General features: G+C 41.7%; 1 protein-coding gene across 5 annotated transcripts in view; it reads left to right on the forward strand.

Annotated features, from left to right (window-relative positions):
* LOC149158008 (uncharacterized) overlaps window positions 1-17483 on the forward strand; it is a 413335-nt gene that overhangs the window by 48958 nt on the left and 346894 nt on the right. For all 5 annotated transcript variants that reach the window (XM_089436086.1, XM_089436084.1, XM_089436088.1 and 2 more), the window contains exon 7: window positions 187-396. In XM_089436086.1, the coding sequence (XP_089292212.1) occupies window positions 187-396 (210 nt within the window). The remainder of the gene's footprint in view (window positions 1-186; window positions 397-17483) is intronic.

Raw genomic sequence — 17483 nt, forward strand, 5'->3', positions numbered from 1 at the left:
CTGTTTTCTGATTCATCAAGTCTCTCTATCTTCCATTGTGATCAAGTAAAATGCAGAAGAATTAAGTGAAATGATGCTTTAACATAATTGCTTTGAGCAAAGTAAAAAACATTTAGGCTACTGACAATAATTATATTTCTGATCAAGGAAAATCAGGGATTAATTGGCTGTATATTTGATTTGCAGTCATACTAAAAGGGGATCTTTAAAGGTTAGAGTGTATGGAGGTGTTAAAGATATTTCAAGTGAATCCACTTTAGACACTATGGGAACCAGTCTAAATGAACTGGCAGATGCAGACATTGTTTTAACAACATACGATATACTGAAATCTGATCTTTCACATGACTCTGATAGATATTATGGTGATCGGCGATCAATGAGATTTCGAAAGAGGTATGTATCTATAGTACATGTACCATTATTCCATGTTTCTCATGAATTTTACTGATGAAAATTTCAACAATTTTTTGCATCTTGTTTTGCCAGTTTCCTTTTCTTTCCTTAGTTTTCTGAGGAATGTTGGTATGTATTGAATAGTTGCAATTGTCTTGGCAACCTATCACTTACTTTTTTTAATGTTTTTTCATTTCTATTGTTTTCTTTTGGAAAAGTAATTAGGGGATTGGAGTAAATTACATATCAATGTTAATGGATTTGGAATTGGCAAAAAATTGGTGAGGCAAAAGACTGATGAGTTTGAATTGGATTGGGAATACATCAGCAGAGACCCAGGTAAATCTTTGCAAGTACAAAATAAACTGGCAGAGAAGAATGTAGCTCAAACAAGCAGAAAAAATGACAGAAAGCACACAAAAATTAGGTTTGAATCACCCTGAGTTGAATTGGATTGTTTGTAGGCCAATCTGATCAAAACTTGCCAAGTTTGCAGTTTAAATTTCGAGTCTGGTGATGTTGATACATATAGCACAAGAAACAAGAACACCTTAAGGCATACCATTCACTCTGCACAGTGATTTTAAAATTGGCCTGCTGAGATGCGGACTTAGCTAAGTTGACTCAGTTGACCCCCTAACCAAGTCAACTCAGCTTTCTGTTTAGTTTGGTGATTGGTTTGGTACTGAACCGGTCCATCTTGAGTCTTGACCACGTCTGTACCTACTTGGCTGAGTTGGCCTGAGACTCCACAGCAGTGCATTTTTCATTACAAAGTCAATTTAAAAGAAATAATCTAAACCCTAATTCATAGTGCCCTAAACCCTACAACCAAACCCACCACCCCTTCCCCTCTGCCCAGAAAAAAAACCTCTATTTGCTTCACATCTCTCTTGTTGAGCATTTGTGAGCATTTGGAGTAGTGTTCAAGAGTTGTGATTTAGAGTAAGCCAGGGGATGATTTGTAGCTTATGTTGAGGATCCCATTTCTGGGAGTGGTGATGAGTTTGAGGATTGATTATTTTGATCAATGATTTATACTATGTAGTAGGCTAGTAGCTTGTAGCATTTAAAAAAAAACCCTCTATTTGCTTCACATCTCTCTCGTTGAGCATTTGGAGTAGTGTTGAGGAGTTGTGATTTAGAGTAAGCCAGAGGATGATTTGTAGCTTATGTTGAGGATCCCATTTCTGGGAGTGGTGATGAGTTTGATGATTTATTATTTTGATCAATGATTTATACTATGTAGTAGGCTAGTAGCTTGGAGCATTAAAGAAAAAACCTTCTATTTGCTTCACATCTCTCTTTTTGAGCATTTGGAGTAGTGTTGAAGAGTTGTGATTTAGAGTAATCCAGAGGATGATTTGTAGCTTATGTTGAGAATCCCATTTCTAGGAGTGGTAATGAGCTTTATGATTGATCATTTTGATCAGTGATTTATCCCATTTTGTAGGCTAGTAGCTTGTAGCATGTGTTTGGGACTCTAGAGGCCATTTAGAGCCTCATTGATTCTGAATTTTGTTTCTCATATGTATTGCGCTTGGTGCCATTTTGATATGTTCACCCTTACATTATATATACATGAGCAGACTTTGCATATTTTGTTTCTAATGATTTTGAATTTAAAAATGATTTTTTTCATTAAAATGTAAATATTTTATGTTTTTTTAGTAAACCCAGTCATTGAATTCAAATCAGTCTGAGTTATGGACAAGATTGAGTTCGAGTCCAAGTTGACCCTCGGCCAATTCTAAGGATGAGTGCAAGTTATAAAACATTGACTCCACAATGCCCATGCAGAAAACAGATTAACACAAGAAAGGCATCGAACCTACCTGCTCTGCCCCCCTCTTTTCTATGATTTCTTGAGAGTTTTGTTCAACAATATTTGTAGCATTCACTGGGATTTCTTCCTCCTCTGCTGTGGTATCATGGGAATCTGAGAACTGCCATCCCTTTGGCTTTTGGGCTTGTCTCTTTTTTCTTTTGGGATCTTTTTTGGCCTGAGAACATGAATTTTGTAAGTTTCTGGTTTGAAGGCAAATACGGCATCTAAATTCCATGTTTTCGAAATCTAGAAACTGGGACCACTGCATATTATTATGAATTAGAATAATACGATCTGGTAAACCTCTACTGTAGTCTATTTCTACACATATCCTGGCAAAGGTGAAGATTCCTTTTGTCACTCTATCCAAGTCCCACCTTTAAGAACTTCCCCAAAGAATTGCCGATTCCTTCTAACACTTTGTGCTGCCAAAAATGCTAAGGGAGATTATGTAATCTGATCCACATTTGCCTTTTGGAAACCACCATGGAGTTAGCATCAAAGCCTGGGAACCATGAGGTAATAAAAATACCCGCACTACCCCAAAACCAAGGTCCAGATCTTTTACTATATCAAATTTTACAATAAAGAAACCTCTAGAACACAGGTGAATATCGCAGTTTTTAGTCCAAGTGGAGAAGATCCATTGATATAGGTCCTCTAACTTGGGCCAGAAACCATTAAATCTTCATATGATTGCTCTTGAATGGAAATCAGAGTAGAGTTCATTGATCTCTGGCAGATTTACTGTCAAAGCCGGCACTTGATTCATTTGTTCTACAATATAGGGTCTGGGGATAGTGGAAGTTTGATAAGATTTGTTATGCGAATCAACCCTTCCTTTTACCGCATCCTTGAAAGAAGTTGGACCTTTTGTGTTATTGGAAGGCCCTCCCGCTCCTGAACTTCCACCCCGCTCTTGCAAAAGCTTTCCTTCGTGGATCAAGCTCCGAAAAGTTGCCAGATAGCCTGAGCAATTCTGCACTTTCGTTTTTAGATCCTTTATTGTAGCCACATCCGAAACATCAACGAGAAACAATTTTCCGCTTTTTGATTTTCTAGTGCAATCAAGACTAGTACAATTTTTTAAACTAATATATACTTCCAATGATACTATTTGACTTCTTTAGAGCATTCCAATCATCAAGCAGTTCTACATGAAAAATTTCAACCATCAACAATAGAGCAGCAGTAGAGATCACAATAAGAAAAGAGATACCAAAATCTAGGTCAACGACCAGGGCAAAACTCACAAGGGGAAAATCCAACAACCCTTTCCTTATGAGAGAGAGTTCAGTTCATCAAAATGTACCTCAGAATATTCCAAACAAATTCCAATCTTTTGACCTCAATAAATGCCAAGCCAAACCAGTCAAATGAGAGAGAAATAGTCAATGTTGGTCCAAGTCAAAGTCTGCAACAGAGGGGCTGAATTTCAGCCTGAGGCAGATGGTCGAAGGGCTGAAATTCGACCTGTAGTACCACAGTCAAACCCCCGTCAAAGTGCAGATGCTGACCTTTGGTCAACATGCAAGAACAGGAGAAAATATTCGATCAAACAGAGTCAGCAAACCACGGAAAATTTTGGCCTGCAAAACCAGTCAAAATCTTGGTTAAACAGAAGCAAGAATACTCAAGTCAACGCCGGTCAAAGACGGAAACAAGAGAGCTTGTCAATGCAGAAAATTCTTCTCCTCCTTCGCACATGTGGACTATTCTTCTTTTATTTCAGATCCGAACGATGTGATGTGTGATGGACGAACTCTAATTTATACATGTGCTAGGAGGTGGGTTTTGACCTTGGGGTCAAACCCTTTTAATGATTGTTGCCGACTTGGTCAACATATAAATTCATAATTTTTTCTTTGATTTTCCAATGAAAATACTGACTGTAGCTACCAGTTTTCAACATTGCTAAGGTCTTGGGAACCCATTGGATGGGCACACACAAGGCAGGGGTCCACTATCGCCTCGACCTTAGCCCCTGCTATTTGAGCCCAACAACCTCCTAAATGACCAAGGGGGAAGTCCCGAATATAACCCCAATTAGCCCCAAATAAGATCAGTGCTTTATATAACGTCATTTGGAGTGGAGGTGTTCACTTCTTGGAACTGTCTAGCTATACAACATATGACTGTTGCAGCATAAAATTAAACAACAAATTTAATATCTCCCAAACTATTGAAAATGGTACCAAGGAGGTGTTTCCTAGGCATTTCTTCTTTTGGCCTAGGGAGACACATAAATCACCTTTTGTCTAAGTGATATTATGAGTTTATTAATATCAAGTGGGCTAATGTACTTTTTATGTCATGATGTACTAGGTACTTTAAGTTATTAAAGTCACATGTGTTTTAAAAGTCACTTTATGTGATAAAGTGCTAAGTACACTTTATATCATTAAAGTGACTTTATGAGGAAAATTGACCATGGTACTAAAACATTAAAAGTACTAGGAGTCTAATTAATAGAAAGGGGGACCACATGAGGAGGGGTCAAGTAGGGGACTAATCTCCACCCTTGATCTAAATGGTTTGAGATTAAATCTCAACCATTAGATCCTAGGGATGGAGAAGACAAAAGGGAGGAAAGAGGAGGAAGAGAGCACATTATTCTTATGAGAGCATTGAGAAGAGAAGAGGAGGAGCAAGGAGGAAGTGCTTTTGTGTGAAGAAAATTGAGCACCAAAGAGAACAAGGGAGAGTTTAGCATTGGTTCGAATCTCAAGAGGCCGAGCTTAAACTTTGAAGGAGGCTCGAACCTTAAGGAGCAACATTATGACCTTCAGCACCTAGGTCAAATTGTTTTATGAGCTAGATATATCAGTCCCAAAAATTTCAGTGTTAAAGGAACCTCAGAGAAGCAGCTAAAGGGAAGAGATAAGTTTAAACTTTCTTGTTAAATCTTTGTTGTAAAATTTCCTTTAAGAAGCAAAAATAACTCCTTTCAGAACTGGTTTTCAACTTATCAAAACAGTGGGGTTTTCCTAGGGTCAACTTTGTTGATTTTGGGTAGCATCGGATGTGCTCTAGCTCCGAAATTTTGTGGAGGGGCTAGAACACATGAGATCTCCAAGACTCAGAAATCGTTTGGTGAAATTCCACCCGGATTGTATTTTATTAAAATAATTAATATTTTTAATGAGGTTCCTAAGTCTAAACTTAGGAAAATTAAAATATTAATGGGTATTAATGAAAATATGGGTGAGAAGCTTCTAAGAGACGAGGATCAAGTCTAATTTAATCTTAGCTGTTGATTAGAGATTAGATCACGACCGTTGATATCTCAACAGGAAAAGTATAAAGGAAGACTTGAGAGTCATTTGGAGACACACCGGGCAAATACTCAGTAACCCGAGGGAAATCGATTGTCAAGGAGTAAGAGTTCGATTTCAGAGGGAGAGTTGCAGGGTGAAGGAATAGGAGGGCATCAACATCACTCAGAGACTGAGGAGGAGGTGACACAATGCATCAGAGAGACAACGTAGAGGGAGAGCTCTGAGAGACAGCACAGCTAGGGATGCAGTTCTCACACAGAGATGACGCAGGGGTGACACAGTGAAGGCTGGAGGGTCTTTGGGGTGTTAGAATTTATCCAAAGTGAGGAGGAAAATTATCTCAGGTGTTTTTTTAGAAGTTTCTCTATGTTCTGTGAAATCATTCCTTGTAAAGAGATTGTTGGTGAAGAATAATAAATAAATCCTCATCTGCTGCACCAGCTTTCCCGCATTGGGTTTTTCGGGGGACGATTTTCCAAAAATAACTGTGTTGATGTGATTGATTCTTGTGCTTGTATTTCTCTGTTCTTTTCTCTATGCTATTATGCGACAACTGCAGTAGAATTTACTTTGATGTTTACTGAAGGGTTTTGTAAATAACTTACTGTGGAAAATAAGTAGGAGAAATAAATCAGTTACTGCAGTAGAATTTCATGTTTGGAATTTTCACATGGTATCAGAGCTGAGATAAGAGAATTTGCAATGAGTCGGGAGCATGATGTTGGAGCGGCAACTCAAAAGGACTCACACAGTTCTACCGGAAAAGAGGAAAGCATGAAGAATATGGATCACGACTATTCTATGTTAGCTTCCAGACTGGAAGAAGAAGTCGCTTGCTTGGCAAGTTCTGCTTCCTTTGAGGTTTGGTATATTGATAGTGGAGCTTCTGCGTGTTGATTTTTGGTAGCATTGGATGTGCACTAGCCATGAAAATTGGTGGAAAGGCTAAGGCACATGAGATCTCCAAGACCCATAAATCGTTTGGGGAAATTCCACCTGGATGGAGAGATATTAAAATAATTAATATTTTAATGAGACCCTAAGTCTAAACTTAGGAAAATTCAAATATTAATGTGTATTAATATAATATGGGTGAGAAAGTTCTAAATAACGAGGATCAAGCCAGATCTAATCTTAGCCATTGATTAGGGACTTAATCTTGGTTGTTGAATCTTCAATAGGAAAAGTATAAGAGGAGGCTTAAGGGTCAGTTGGAGACACACCAAGACATCAAGAGAGATCAGTGAGTTTGATTTTCTGGGGCGAGGTTTGCTGAGGAAATCAAACAAGTGATCAGTTGTAGTGAGGGGCAGTTCAACAAGGGATTTCGATCCAAGGCTGAAGGATACATATCAGAGAGGCAACAGAGTGCCGGAAGAGGCAGCGTAGAGCCTAGGAAGGCTGATGCAGAGGCAGCAAGGGTTGACATAGAGGCTAAGGAGGCCAGCGCAAAGGACGCAGAGGGCCAAAGAAGCTGACACAGAGGCCATAGAGGTTGACACAATTGACGCAAAGAGCTTAAGGGGTTGCGCCGAGGAAGTTTGTGGGGCAGACTGAGAGCAGATTAGTCGGGAGAGGGTGATGCAGTTTCAGAGGAGTGCATGGAGCAACTTTCGCTGTCCAGCACAAGGAACAACCGCAGTCACTGGAGGATTGTTCATCCAGTTGTTGATTTGCTGGAATATCTGTCTCCGAATAGAGGTATTGCTGCCAAGGATATTCTCTGAAGGGTGAGCCATTTCTGGCACCCTAGTTGTATTCAGAATCTACTTAATAATATAACCTTCTATTTACTGCACCGGTTTTCCTGCATTGGGTTTTTCCGGGGACGATTGTCCAAAAATAACGGTGTCCCTTCTGTTGTCTCAGTTTATTTCAGTTGTTGATCTGTATATTTGTGAAGGTTGCATTTGTGTTTACTTCGATATTTATGCATTTAAATAACTTGTTAATATAAAGAACAAGTAGGAGATACTAAACCAAAAAATGCAGTAAGGGTTTCTGATGTGTTAGATTCAGAAATTGTCACATGGTATCAGAGTGATTGCAGATCTAGGAAGACTGAAGACACTAGAAGGAGAAATCTGAGGATTTGCAGCAGTGAAGCAACTGTCTCGAGAGATAGCGTTGTTCCAGAGCTGAAGAGGCAAGAGGAGTGACGCAGTGCTAAGAGGGTGACATAGAGGCTCACGCAGAGCCTGCGTCAGCATTTTGAGGCAGGAGGTGTCGGCATTCAGAGGCAGGAGGAGAGCCAGCGAAGAGGCAAAGGAGGGGCAGATCAGGCCTACGTAGTGCCCGGTCGTCCTTCTCAGTCAGGAAGGATTGACGTTGAGGCCTGGAGGAGCTGATCCAACTCTCACTGTGATTACGCAGAGCTAGAAGGGCTCAGATTCTGTAGTTGCTGGGGCTAAGGGAGCTGTGCAAATTGTGATTTGAGGAGCTGGTGGGATGTCGTTTCTGTCTGAGTAGAACAATGTCTAAGGAGACGGAACCAAGGTAGAGGGAAGCACTACCTCGACGAATTTCTAGCCAAGAAATCCAGATATGAGTTACAACAACAAAGGGGGATTGGAGAGGGGTGATTCGACAGTTGGCAAGAGGATTTCCAGGAGGGAAGTCGAGACTCAGGGGGAGTCTAGAAGAGGAGCAGAGATGGCAGTGAATGGATTGAGGGATTAGGACAAATTGGATGGGGCTTCCAATTTTGTCATTTGGAAGGCCAGGATCCTTTCAATTCTGGATAAACATCACATCAACGACTATGCCTTGAAAAACGTAGCTTTCCCAGTTGACTCGAATGCTAATGAAACGTATGAGGAGAGGCCATTGCGAAGGCGAAATGCATGATTCTAGACGGGGGTCAAGGATCATGTAATACCACATATTGCTGAGAAGTCAACAACAAGGCAGATGTGGGAGACCCTGACCACCTTATACCAGGGATATTCTGTGTAGCACAAGATGTTATTGGAGAATCAACTAAGGTCATATCAGATGCAGAAAGGAGAGGAGATAGATCACTTCCTCCTCAGGTTGCAAGGAATTCGCGACCAGCTTACTTCCGTGGGGTCTACAATGGATCCAGAGTTTATGGTTAGGATTGCTCTAAATGCAGTCTCCGAGGACTGGGAGACGTTTGTCCAAAGCATTTTGGGCAGAGCGACTCTCCCCAATTGGGAAGAGATGTGGGTAGCTCTTCGACAGGAAGAGATCAGGAGGTTGACCAAGGCGGGGAGTAGTGGTAAGGGAGTTCGAGTCAAGAAAGAGGAGGAGGAGGATGCGGCTCTAGCATATGTGGGACAACAAGGGAAGAGGAAGAAGAATGACATCTCCAAGGTCAAGTGCTTCAACTGTGGGGAGCTGAGACATTATGCATCTCAGTGCCCCAGGAAGAAAGGCAAGGGAGAAGCTTCCGACTCAAAGGCAGCTCCAGCGAAGGCGGAGAAGGATGTCAAGACTGATGACGATTGTGCCATGAGTGTTCATGCACTTCTAGAGAAGAGGTGCGGTGACATCGAGTTGTAGTCAGAAGGACTACAGGCAAAGGCAGGATCCTTGAGGTGCCCAAACTCTTGGATCACATACGACTACGGGAGCCCTTAACGACAGTAGCATGATGACAGGTGTCGGGTGGAGCAAGGTGTGATGGAGTGACAAGGTAGTGCTAGAGTGCAGAAATCTGAGGCAGCGTAGTGGAGGTTGTAGTAGTGTGAGAGGCACACGTGTTTGCAGCAGCGCAGTGGCAACAGAGGGAGCACAAGATAGCAGTAGAGGTAGCTTCAACATTACGAGGCTTCCAGATTGACTGAGATGTCAGTGGTTGGGAGAAGTCAGTTACTTACTTCTCGGTAACTGAGTTGCAGTGCAACAGTTAGCAGTGCTATGGGCAGCATGATGCAACATGTTGAGGGGGAGTTGCAGTACAAATGTAGAAGTGGCAGTGGCAGTGTCATAGGCAGCAGTAAAGGAAGCAACAGTGCAGAGAATGTGAGGCAGCAGGCCAAGCATCAACACAGGTACCAATGTGGAGGATCAGTGTGATGTTTCTATCGTGAAGCATTACTAGAGCACATTCCTTGCTAAGAGGGAGTGTTGATTTTTGGTAGCATCGGATGTGCTCTAGCCATGAAAATTGGTGGAGAGGCTAAGGCACATGAGATCTCCAAGACCCAGAAATTGTTTGGGGAAATTCCACCTGGATGGAGAGATATTAAAATAATTAATATTTTTAATGGGACCCTGAGTCTAAACTTAGAAAATTAAAATATTAATGTGTATTAATATAATATGCGTGAGAAGGTTCTAAATAACGAGGATCAAGCCAGATCTGATCTTAGCTGTTGATTAGGGACTTAATCTGGGCCGTTGAATCGTCAACAGGAAAAGTATAAGACGAGGCTTGAGGGTCAGTTGGAGATACACCAAGACACCAAGAGAGATCAGTTTATTCGATTTTCTGGGGCGAGGTTTGCTGAGGAAATCGAACAAGTGATCAGTTGCAGTAAGGGGCAGTTCAGCAAGGGATTTCGATCCAAGCTTGAAGGATACATATTAGAGGGGCAGCAGAGTGCCGGGAGAGGCAACGTAGAGCCTAGGAAGGCTGACGCAAAGGCAATAAGGGTTGACGCAGAGGCTAAGGAGGCCAGCACAGAGGACGCAAAGGGCCAAAGAAGATGATGCAGAGGCCATAGAGGCTGACACAATTGACACAGAGAGCTTAAGAGGCTGCGCTGAGGAAGTTTGTGGGGCAGACTGAGAACAGATTAGCCGGGAGAGGGTGACGTAGTTCTAGAGGAGTGCGTGGAGCAGCTTTCGCTGTCTAGCATAAGGAACAACCATAGTCACTGGAGGATTGTTCATCTGGCGATTGATTTGCCGGAATATTTGTCTCCGGATAGAGGTATTATTGCCAAGGATATTCTCTGAAGGGTGAGCCATTTCTGGCACCCTAGTTGTATTCAAAATCTGTTTAATAATAAAACCCTCTATATGCTGCACCGATATTCCTGGGTTGGGTTTTTCTGGGGATGATTGTCCAAAAATAACGGTGTCCCTTGTGTTGTCTCAGTTTATTTCAGTTGTTGATCTGTATATTTGTGAAGGTTGCATTTGTGTTTACTTCGATATTTATGCATTTAAATAACTTGTTAATGTTAAGAACAAGTAGGAGATAGTAAACTAGAAAATGCAGTAGGGGTTTCTGATGTGTTAGATTCAGAAGTTTTCACATTGCGCGCATGACAGGAATAAGAGAATGTTTCTCGAGCTATCAAGAAGAACAGATGAATTTCCAAATCACTATGGGAAACAAGTCAAAATGTACCCCCATAGGAAGAGGTACGATAGTTTTTCAAACAAAAGCAAGGGATCGGCTTCGAGCTACCAGTGTGTTGTATGTGCCTGGATTGGGGATGAAATTACTCTCTGTATCTCAGTTACAAAGCAAGGGCTATGATGTTTTCTTCATTGGGAAGAAATTATATGTCAAACATTTGAGTTGGTAGAAGAAGGCCCAAATTGGAGTTAGAAGTAACAAACTGTATAAGTTACAGCGAGAATCTCCAATGGCACTGATAGGCAGCAGTGGAGAAAAAGATTTGAATGAACTATGGCACAGGAGGATGGGGCACTTACACCATGGGGCTCTAAGAATTCTCAAAAGAACCGTCACAGGAGTTCCAGAATTAAGTACCAAATGAGACGATGTATGCAGAGGTTGCATCCTAGGCAAGTATGCCAAAGCGGCTTATTCCAGAAGTAACAATAGGTTTAAGAGTGTTCTGGGATTGATACACTCAGATATCTGTAGACCCATGTCCACAAAAGCACTTAGTGGTGCCGAATACTTCGTCACCTTCATTGATGACCATTCCAGAGACTTGGATCTACTTTCTAAAAACCAAGGATGAGGTTTTTGATCGATGCATAGAGTTTAAGGCTCTAGTTGAGAATTTGACAGGGAAGAGGATAAAAGTGTTGCACTCACAATGGTGGAGACTACATTGATAAAGACTTTACTAATTTCTGCGCAAGGGAAGGCATCAAAAGAGAATGGACAACTCCATATAATCAGGAGCAAAATGGAGTAGCAGAGAGGAAGAATAGGACTATTGTTGAAACAACAAGGGCAATGTTGTATGATTAGGATATGCCCAAATTTCTATGGGCAGAAGCATGCAACACGATAGTATATTTCCGGAACATGACTCCTCACAGGGCATTAGGTAAGATTACTTCGGAGAGTGTCTTCATTGGCAAGAAGCTTGAGGTGAGTCATTTCAGAATATTTGGGAGTTTGGTGTACTGCTATATACGCGAAGAAACGAGAAATAAGTTGGATCAAACTGCAGAAAAAGGATATCTTGTGGGATGTAGCGAGAATGCTAAGGCATATAGAATCTATCTTCTGGGAAATAGGAAGATTGTAGTACGAAGGGATGTGAAGTTCATGGAGGATAGAGCTTTTAGGAAATCCTAAGAAATGCCTTCTGAAGAGCGGTCAAAAGATGATCCATTGGTCCAACCACTTCGACCAGTAGAAATCAGCACCAGTATTTCTCCAAAAGACAAGAATCCAGAGGTATCACAACAAGTGGAGTCTTAGGAGGAGGAGAAAATAGATCTACCCACTACCAATGGAAGAACGAGTCGAGAACTTCAACAGATACTATGGGATGAAGAGGATTTTGTTGGAGCTCCTAGGAACGAGAAAAGGGAGCGCAGACAACCAGGTAGATACCAAGCTTTGGTGGCTCAGGTTGGAGAACCCTCTAGTTTTCAGGAGGCTGTTCCACATCAAGTATGGGTAGATGCTATGGTGGAGGAATACAGTTCCATAATGGTCAATGATGTCTGGGAAGTGGTGCCTAGACCTCAGGATAGGTCAGTTGTAGGTTCAAGATGGATCTACAGGGTCAAATATGCTGCAGATGATAGTGTGGAAAAATACAAAGCCAGGTTCGTGGTTAAGTGGTATGCTCAGAAGGAAGGAATAGACTACGAAGAAACCTTCGCCCCAGTAGCCAGGTATACTTCTATTAGATCCGTGATATCCCTTCCAGCACAGATGGGGTGGGAAATTCACCAAATGGACGTGAAGACTGCATTCTTGAATGGGGTGATAGAAGAAGACGTATACATTGAACAGCTAGAGGGTTTTGAGACACATGAGAAGAAATCTCATGTGTGCAGGTTGAAGAAAGCCTTGTATGGGCTTAAATAAGCGCCTAGAGCATGGTACGGTCAAATTAATGGTTACTTGCAAAAGATGGGATTCGTCAAGAGTGATGCGGATCCCAACCTCTACTATCTGATTGTAGAGAATGAGCGTCTAATTTTGGTGCTATATGTGGATGACCTTTTTCTAACTGGTTCATCCAGGCTCATCAAAGATTGCAAGGAAAACGTAGCTATAGAATTGGACATGAAGGATTTGGTACAGATGCATTATTTTCTGGGGTTGGAAGCTTGGGAGTAGAAGGGTTGAATTTTCCTTAGACAGGGAAGATATGCTACCAAGATTTTGAAAAGGTTTAGAATGCAGGACTGTAGACCTATGGCCACTCCAATGATTACCAATTGGAAGAAGATTGATGCGTCTGAAGATAAAGAAGTTGATCCCACCTTGTACAGGGAGCTCGTAGGGTCCCTAATGTATTTGGTCGATACCAGGCCAGACATTTGTTACGTTGTCAACACCCTCAGTCAGTTCATGGTGGAACCAAAGACGGCGCACTGGGCAACAGCCAAGCATGTTCTCAGATATGTACAAGGAACAATCAAGCATGGATAAATGTACACCCGAGGCAATGACATCAGGCTGAGTGTGTTCACTGATGCAGATTGGGTTGGAAGTTCAGTAGATCGGAAAAGTACCACTAGGTATTGTTTCAACATTGGATCAGGAATGACCTCTTGGTGTAGTAGGAAACATAAATCCATAGCTCTGAGCTCAGTTGAAGCTGAATATATGGTAGCTAGCACAACATCATGTGAAGCCATATGGCCTAGGAAGTTGCTTGTGAATCTACTAAGGCGAAGGATGGAAGCGACCAATATTTTGTGCGATAATCAGAGTTGCATCAGGCTCTTTGAGAATCCAATTTTTCATGATCGGTCGAAGCACATTGACATCAGGTGTCACTATATCAGAGATTGTGTCCAGCGAGGGGCAGTATAGTTACGGTACACTCTGACAGGAGAAAAGGTGGTAAACATTCGCACCAAGGCTCTAGGAAGAACAAAGTTTGTTTATTTCAGGGAGAAGATGGGGATGATTGATAATCCGTTTCAGTAGCATAAGCGGATAGTGAAGGGAATTGCAGTGCAACAATTAGCAGTGGTAGTGCTATGGGCAACATGATGTAGCATATTGAGAGGGAGTTGTAGTACAGATGCAGCAGTGACAGTGGCAGTGTCATGGGCAGCAGTACAAGTTGCAACGCCGCAATGGATGAAGGGCAACAGGCCAAGCAACAATAGTGCAGAGGATTGATGCCGTGGATCAGTGTGATACTTCTGCTGGGAAGTATTGCTAGAGCACATTCCTCGCTAAGAGGGAGTGTTGATTTTGGGTAGCATCGGATGTGCTCTAGCTCTGAAATTTTGTGGAGGAGCTAGAACACATGAGATCTCCAAGACCCATAAATTGTTTGGTGAAATTCTATCTGGATTGTATTTTATTAAAATAATTAATATTTTTAATGAGGTTCCTAAGTCTAAACTTAGGAAAATTAAAATATTAATGGGTATTAATGAAAATATGGGTGAGAAGCTTCTAAGAGACGAGGATCAAGTCAATTTTAATCTTAGTCGTTGATTCGAGATTAAATCACAACCATTGATATCTCAACAGGAAAAGTATAAAGGAAGACTTGAGGGTCATTTGGAGACACACTGGGTAAATACTCAGTAACCCGAGGGAAATCGATTCTCAAGGAGTAAGAGTTCGATTTTAGAGGGAGAGTTGCAGGGTGAAGGAAGAGGATGGCATCAGCATCAGTCAAAGACTGAGGAGGAGGTGACGCATTGCATCAGAGAGACAACGCAGAGGGAGAGCTCTTAGAGACAACGCAACTAGGGACGCAGTTCTCATGTAGAGATGATGCAGAGGTGACGCATTGAAGGTTGGATGGTCTCTGAGGTGTCAGAATTTCTCCAAAGTGAGGAGGAAAATTATGGTGTTTTCTTAGAAGTTTCTCTATGTTCTGCGAAATCGTTCCTTGTAAAGAGATTGATGCTGAAGAATAATAAATAAACCCTCATCTGCTGCACCGGTTTTCTAGCATTGGGTTTTTCGGGGGACGATTGTCCAAAAATAACTGTGTTGATGTGATTGATTCTTGTGCTTGTGTTTCTCTATTCTTTTCTCTATGCTATTATGTGACAACTGTAGTAGAATTTACTTTGATGTTTATTGAAGGGTTTTGTAAATAACTTATTGTGGAAAATAAGTAGGAGAAATAAATCAGTTACTGCAGTAGAATTTCGTGTTTGCAATTTTCACAAACTTGACCAAAATCATAGTGTAAAAAATTGTGTGTGCTTGTTATTTTTCTAGTATCACTCGTGCAAAAAATAAATAGTAGAAGCACCCTTTAAATGTTTCAAATGAATGCTTAGAACATTATTTTATCAGCATGTCAAAACATGTGGGTTGGGCTTGAAAAACCTTGCAAAATTTGAAATTGGGATAGGGGTGCAGATCATTGAATTTTCTACATGGTATCAGAGCCAAAGAGGGGTTAGACCAGAGATTTCTGTCACAGCTGATACAACGACCAACAAGCATTAAACCTCTGCTAACAATGAACAAAATTGATAAAGCCTTGCCACAAACCCAAAGACTTCAACAGTTGAGATGGAGGAAGGTTCTTAGTTCACAAGTTTGCTCCATTTTACTAGTTGGGAAGGTTATGGCAACAAGGTTGAGGGTAGAGGACATATTGGCAGGGTTGATAATTTTGGCACTTGGAAGTAGAGAATGATGCTTTTACTGGAGGAAGTTGAAGTATGGGACATTGTAGAGGCTCCTATACAACCTCCTACTGATGCTACTCAGTTGGCTGTATTCAACAAGAAGAATGTGAAGGGTAAGAGGATCTTTGTAGATGCCATCAAGGACAATTTATTCCCTCATGTGACTAGAATGAGCTTTGCCTACCAGATGTGGGAGTCCTTGGTCACATTACACCAGAGTTCCAATGACAACAAGAAGATGGTGTTGAAGCAAAAGCTAAGAAACACCAAGATGACCAAGACAGACAATGTGACCACATACCTCAACAGGATCTCACAGCTGAAGGATGAGTTCGCTGCTGTGGGAGAGGCTATCCCAGAGAACACGCTGTTCAGGATTGCATTGGATGGATACACCGAGAAATGGGATGGATTCATACATGGCATTGTGGTTAGAGAGCACCTCCATGTTGGAGGAGGATGTGGGACGATTTCATCCAGGCGGAGAGCAAGAGGAGTGCTAAGGTGGGCAACAAAAGTGGTGGGGGAGTGAGGAGGAGAATGTCGCCCTTGCAGCGAAGGGCAAGAAGAAGGCCAAGAAGGGGTCTTCTAGTGGAGTAAAGAAGGGGAAGTAGAAGGCGAAGGAGAAGGACATGAGCAAAGTGAAATGCTTTGCTTGTGGGAAGATGGGTCACTATGCTGTTCAATGTCCCAACAAGAAGGGTAAGAAGAAGCAGGGAGTTGCAACTTCAATAGAGGTGGACGATTTTACTTCCAAATTTGTTAATGAGTTTTCCTTATTAGCTGAGGTGGATGAGTTTGCCTTGGTGGTGAGTTTAGCCACTCATGTTACATCTTCCCGTGCATGGTTTGTTGATAGTGGAGCATCCTGCCATATGACCAGAGTGAGAGAGTACTTTTGGAGTCTCTCAGAGGATGATATTGGCTTGGAGGTTGTGCTTGGAAATAACTCCAAGGTCAGAGCAACAAGAGTGGGAAGAATATCATTTTAAAGGGAGTCATTACCTCCTTTGAAGGTGACAAATGTTCTTTATGTTCTAGGTTTGAAGAAGAGCTTGATATCAATCTTTAGCTTAGAGGACATGAGGTATGAGGTGTTGGTTTTGAAAGGGACAAGTATCTATATATCCCAAAGGATCTAGTATCGAGTTTGCTTGTGTGATGGGAGTCCATAGTGGGAGGCTTTACAGGGTTATGTTTCAGACTATTAGAGCCTTGGTGGCTCAGACTAGTAGCAATGCGCTGTGTGAGCTATGGCACAGGAGGATGGCCCACTTGCACCATGGAGCTTTAAGGATGTTGAGAGAGATGGTTACAGGTTTGCCTGACTTCAACACAGAGCATCATGATGCATGCAGGGGTTGTGCTTTGGGAAAGTACACCAAGACACCTTTCTTAAGCAGTGACAACAGAGCTGTAGGTATCCTTGACTTGGTACACTTTGATATATTGTGATAATCAAAGTTGTATCAAACTCTCTGAGAATCCAATATTTAATGGCTGGTCAAAGCATGTAGAGATCAAATACCACTTCATCAGGGACTAGGTTTAGAGGGAGTTGTGAAGCTCGAGTATATATCCATTGACAAACAGGTAGCAAACATTTCATCAAGTCATTGCCAGGGGACAAGCATATATTCTTCAGAGATAGGATGAGAGTGGTGAGAAACACCTACCTTAGTAAGAGGAAGTGTTGAAAATGGTACCAAGGAGGTGTTTCCTACAATGTTCCACCCAGTTTCTGGGACGAGGAGGTGAGGGAGCCGGGATACACAGGAGCGGCCTATGCAAAAGCTCCCCACCAATTTTTAGGAAACGTGGGGGGACGTCGGGTCTTAAAAACTTATAAATATAAAATATATATCATTGAAATTTTAATATTTATAATGTAATTGTCTTTATCAGTGTTGTTAAAAGCGCGTTTAAATCGCGCTTTTTTCAAAAAATCGCGAGTTTTTTCATATGCCGATTTAAACCCGCTTTTTATAGGTAAAAAGCGGCAA

This window comes from Pinus tabuliformis, chromosome 5_2 (genome assembly GCF_031772625.1).
Source record: "Pinus tabuliformis cultivar Carrire ecotype Pingquan chromosome 5_2, CPIR1, whole genome shotgun sequence".
Classification (NCBI taxonomy): domain Eukaryota; kingdom Viridiplantae; phylum Streptophyta; class Pinopsida; order Pinales; family Pinaceae; genus Pinus; species Pinus tabuliformis.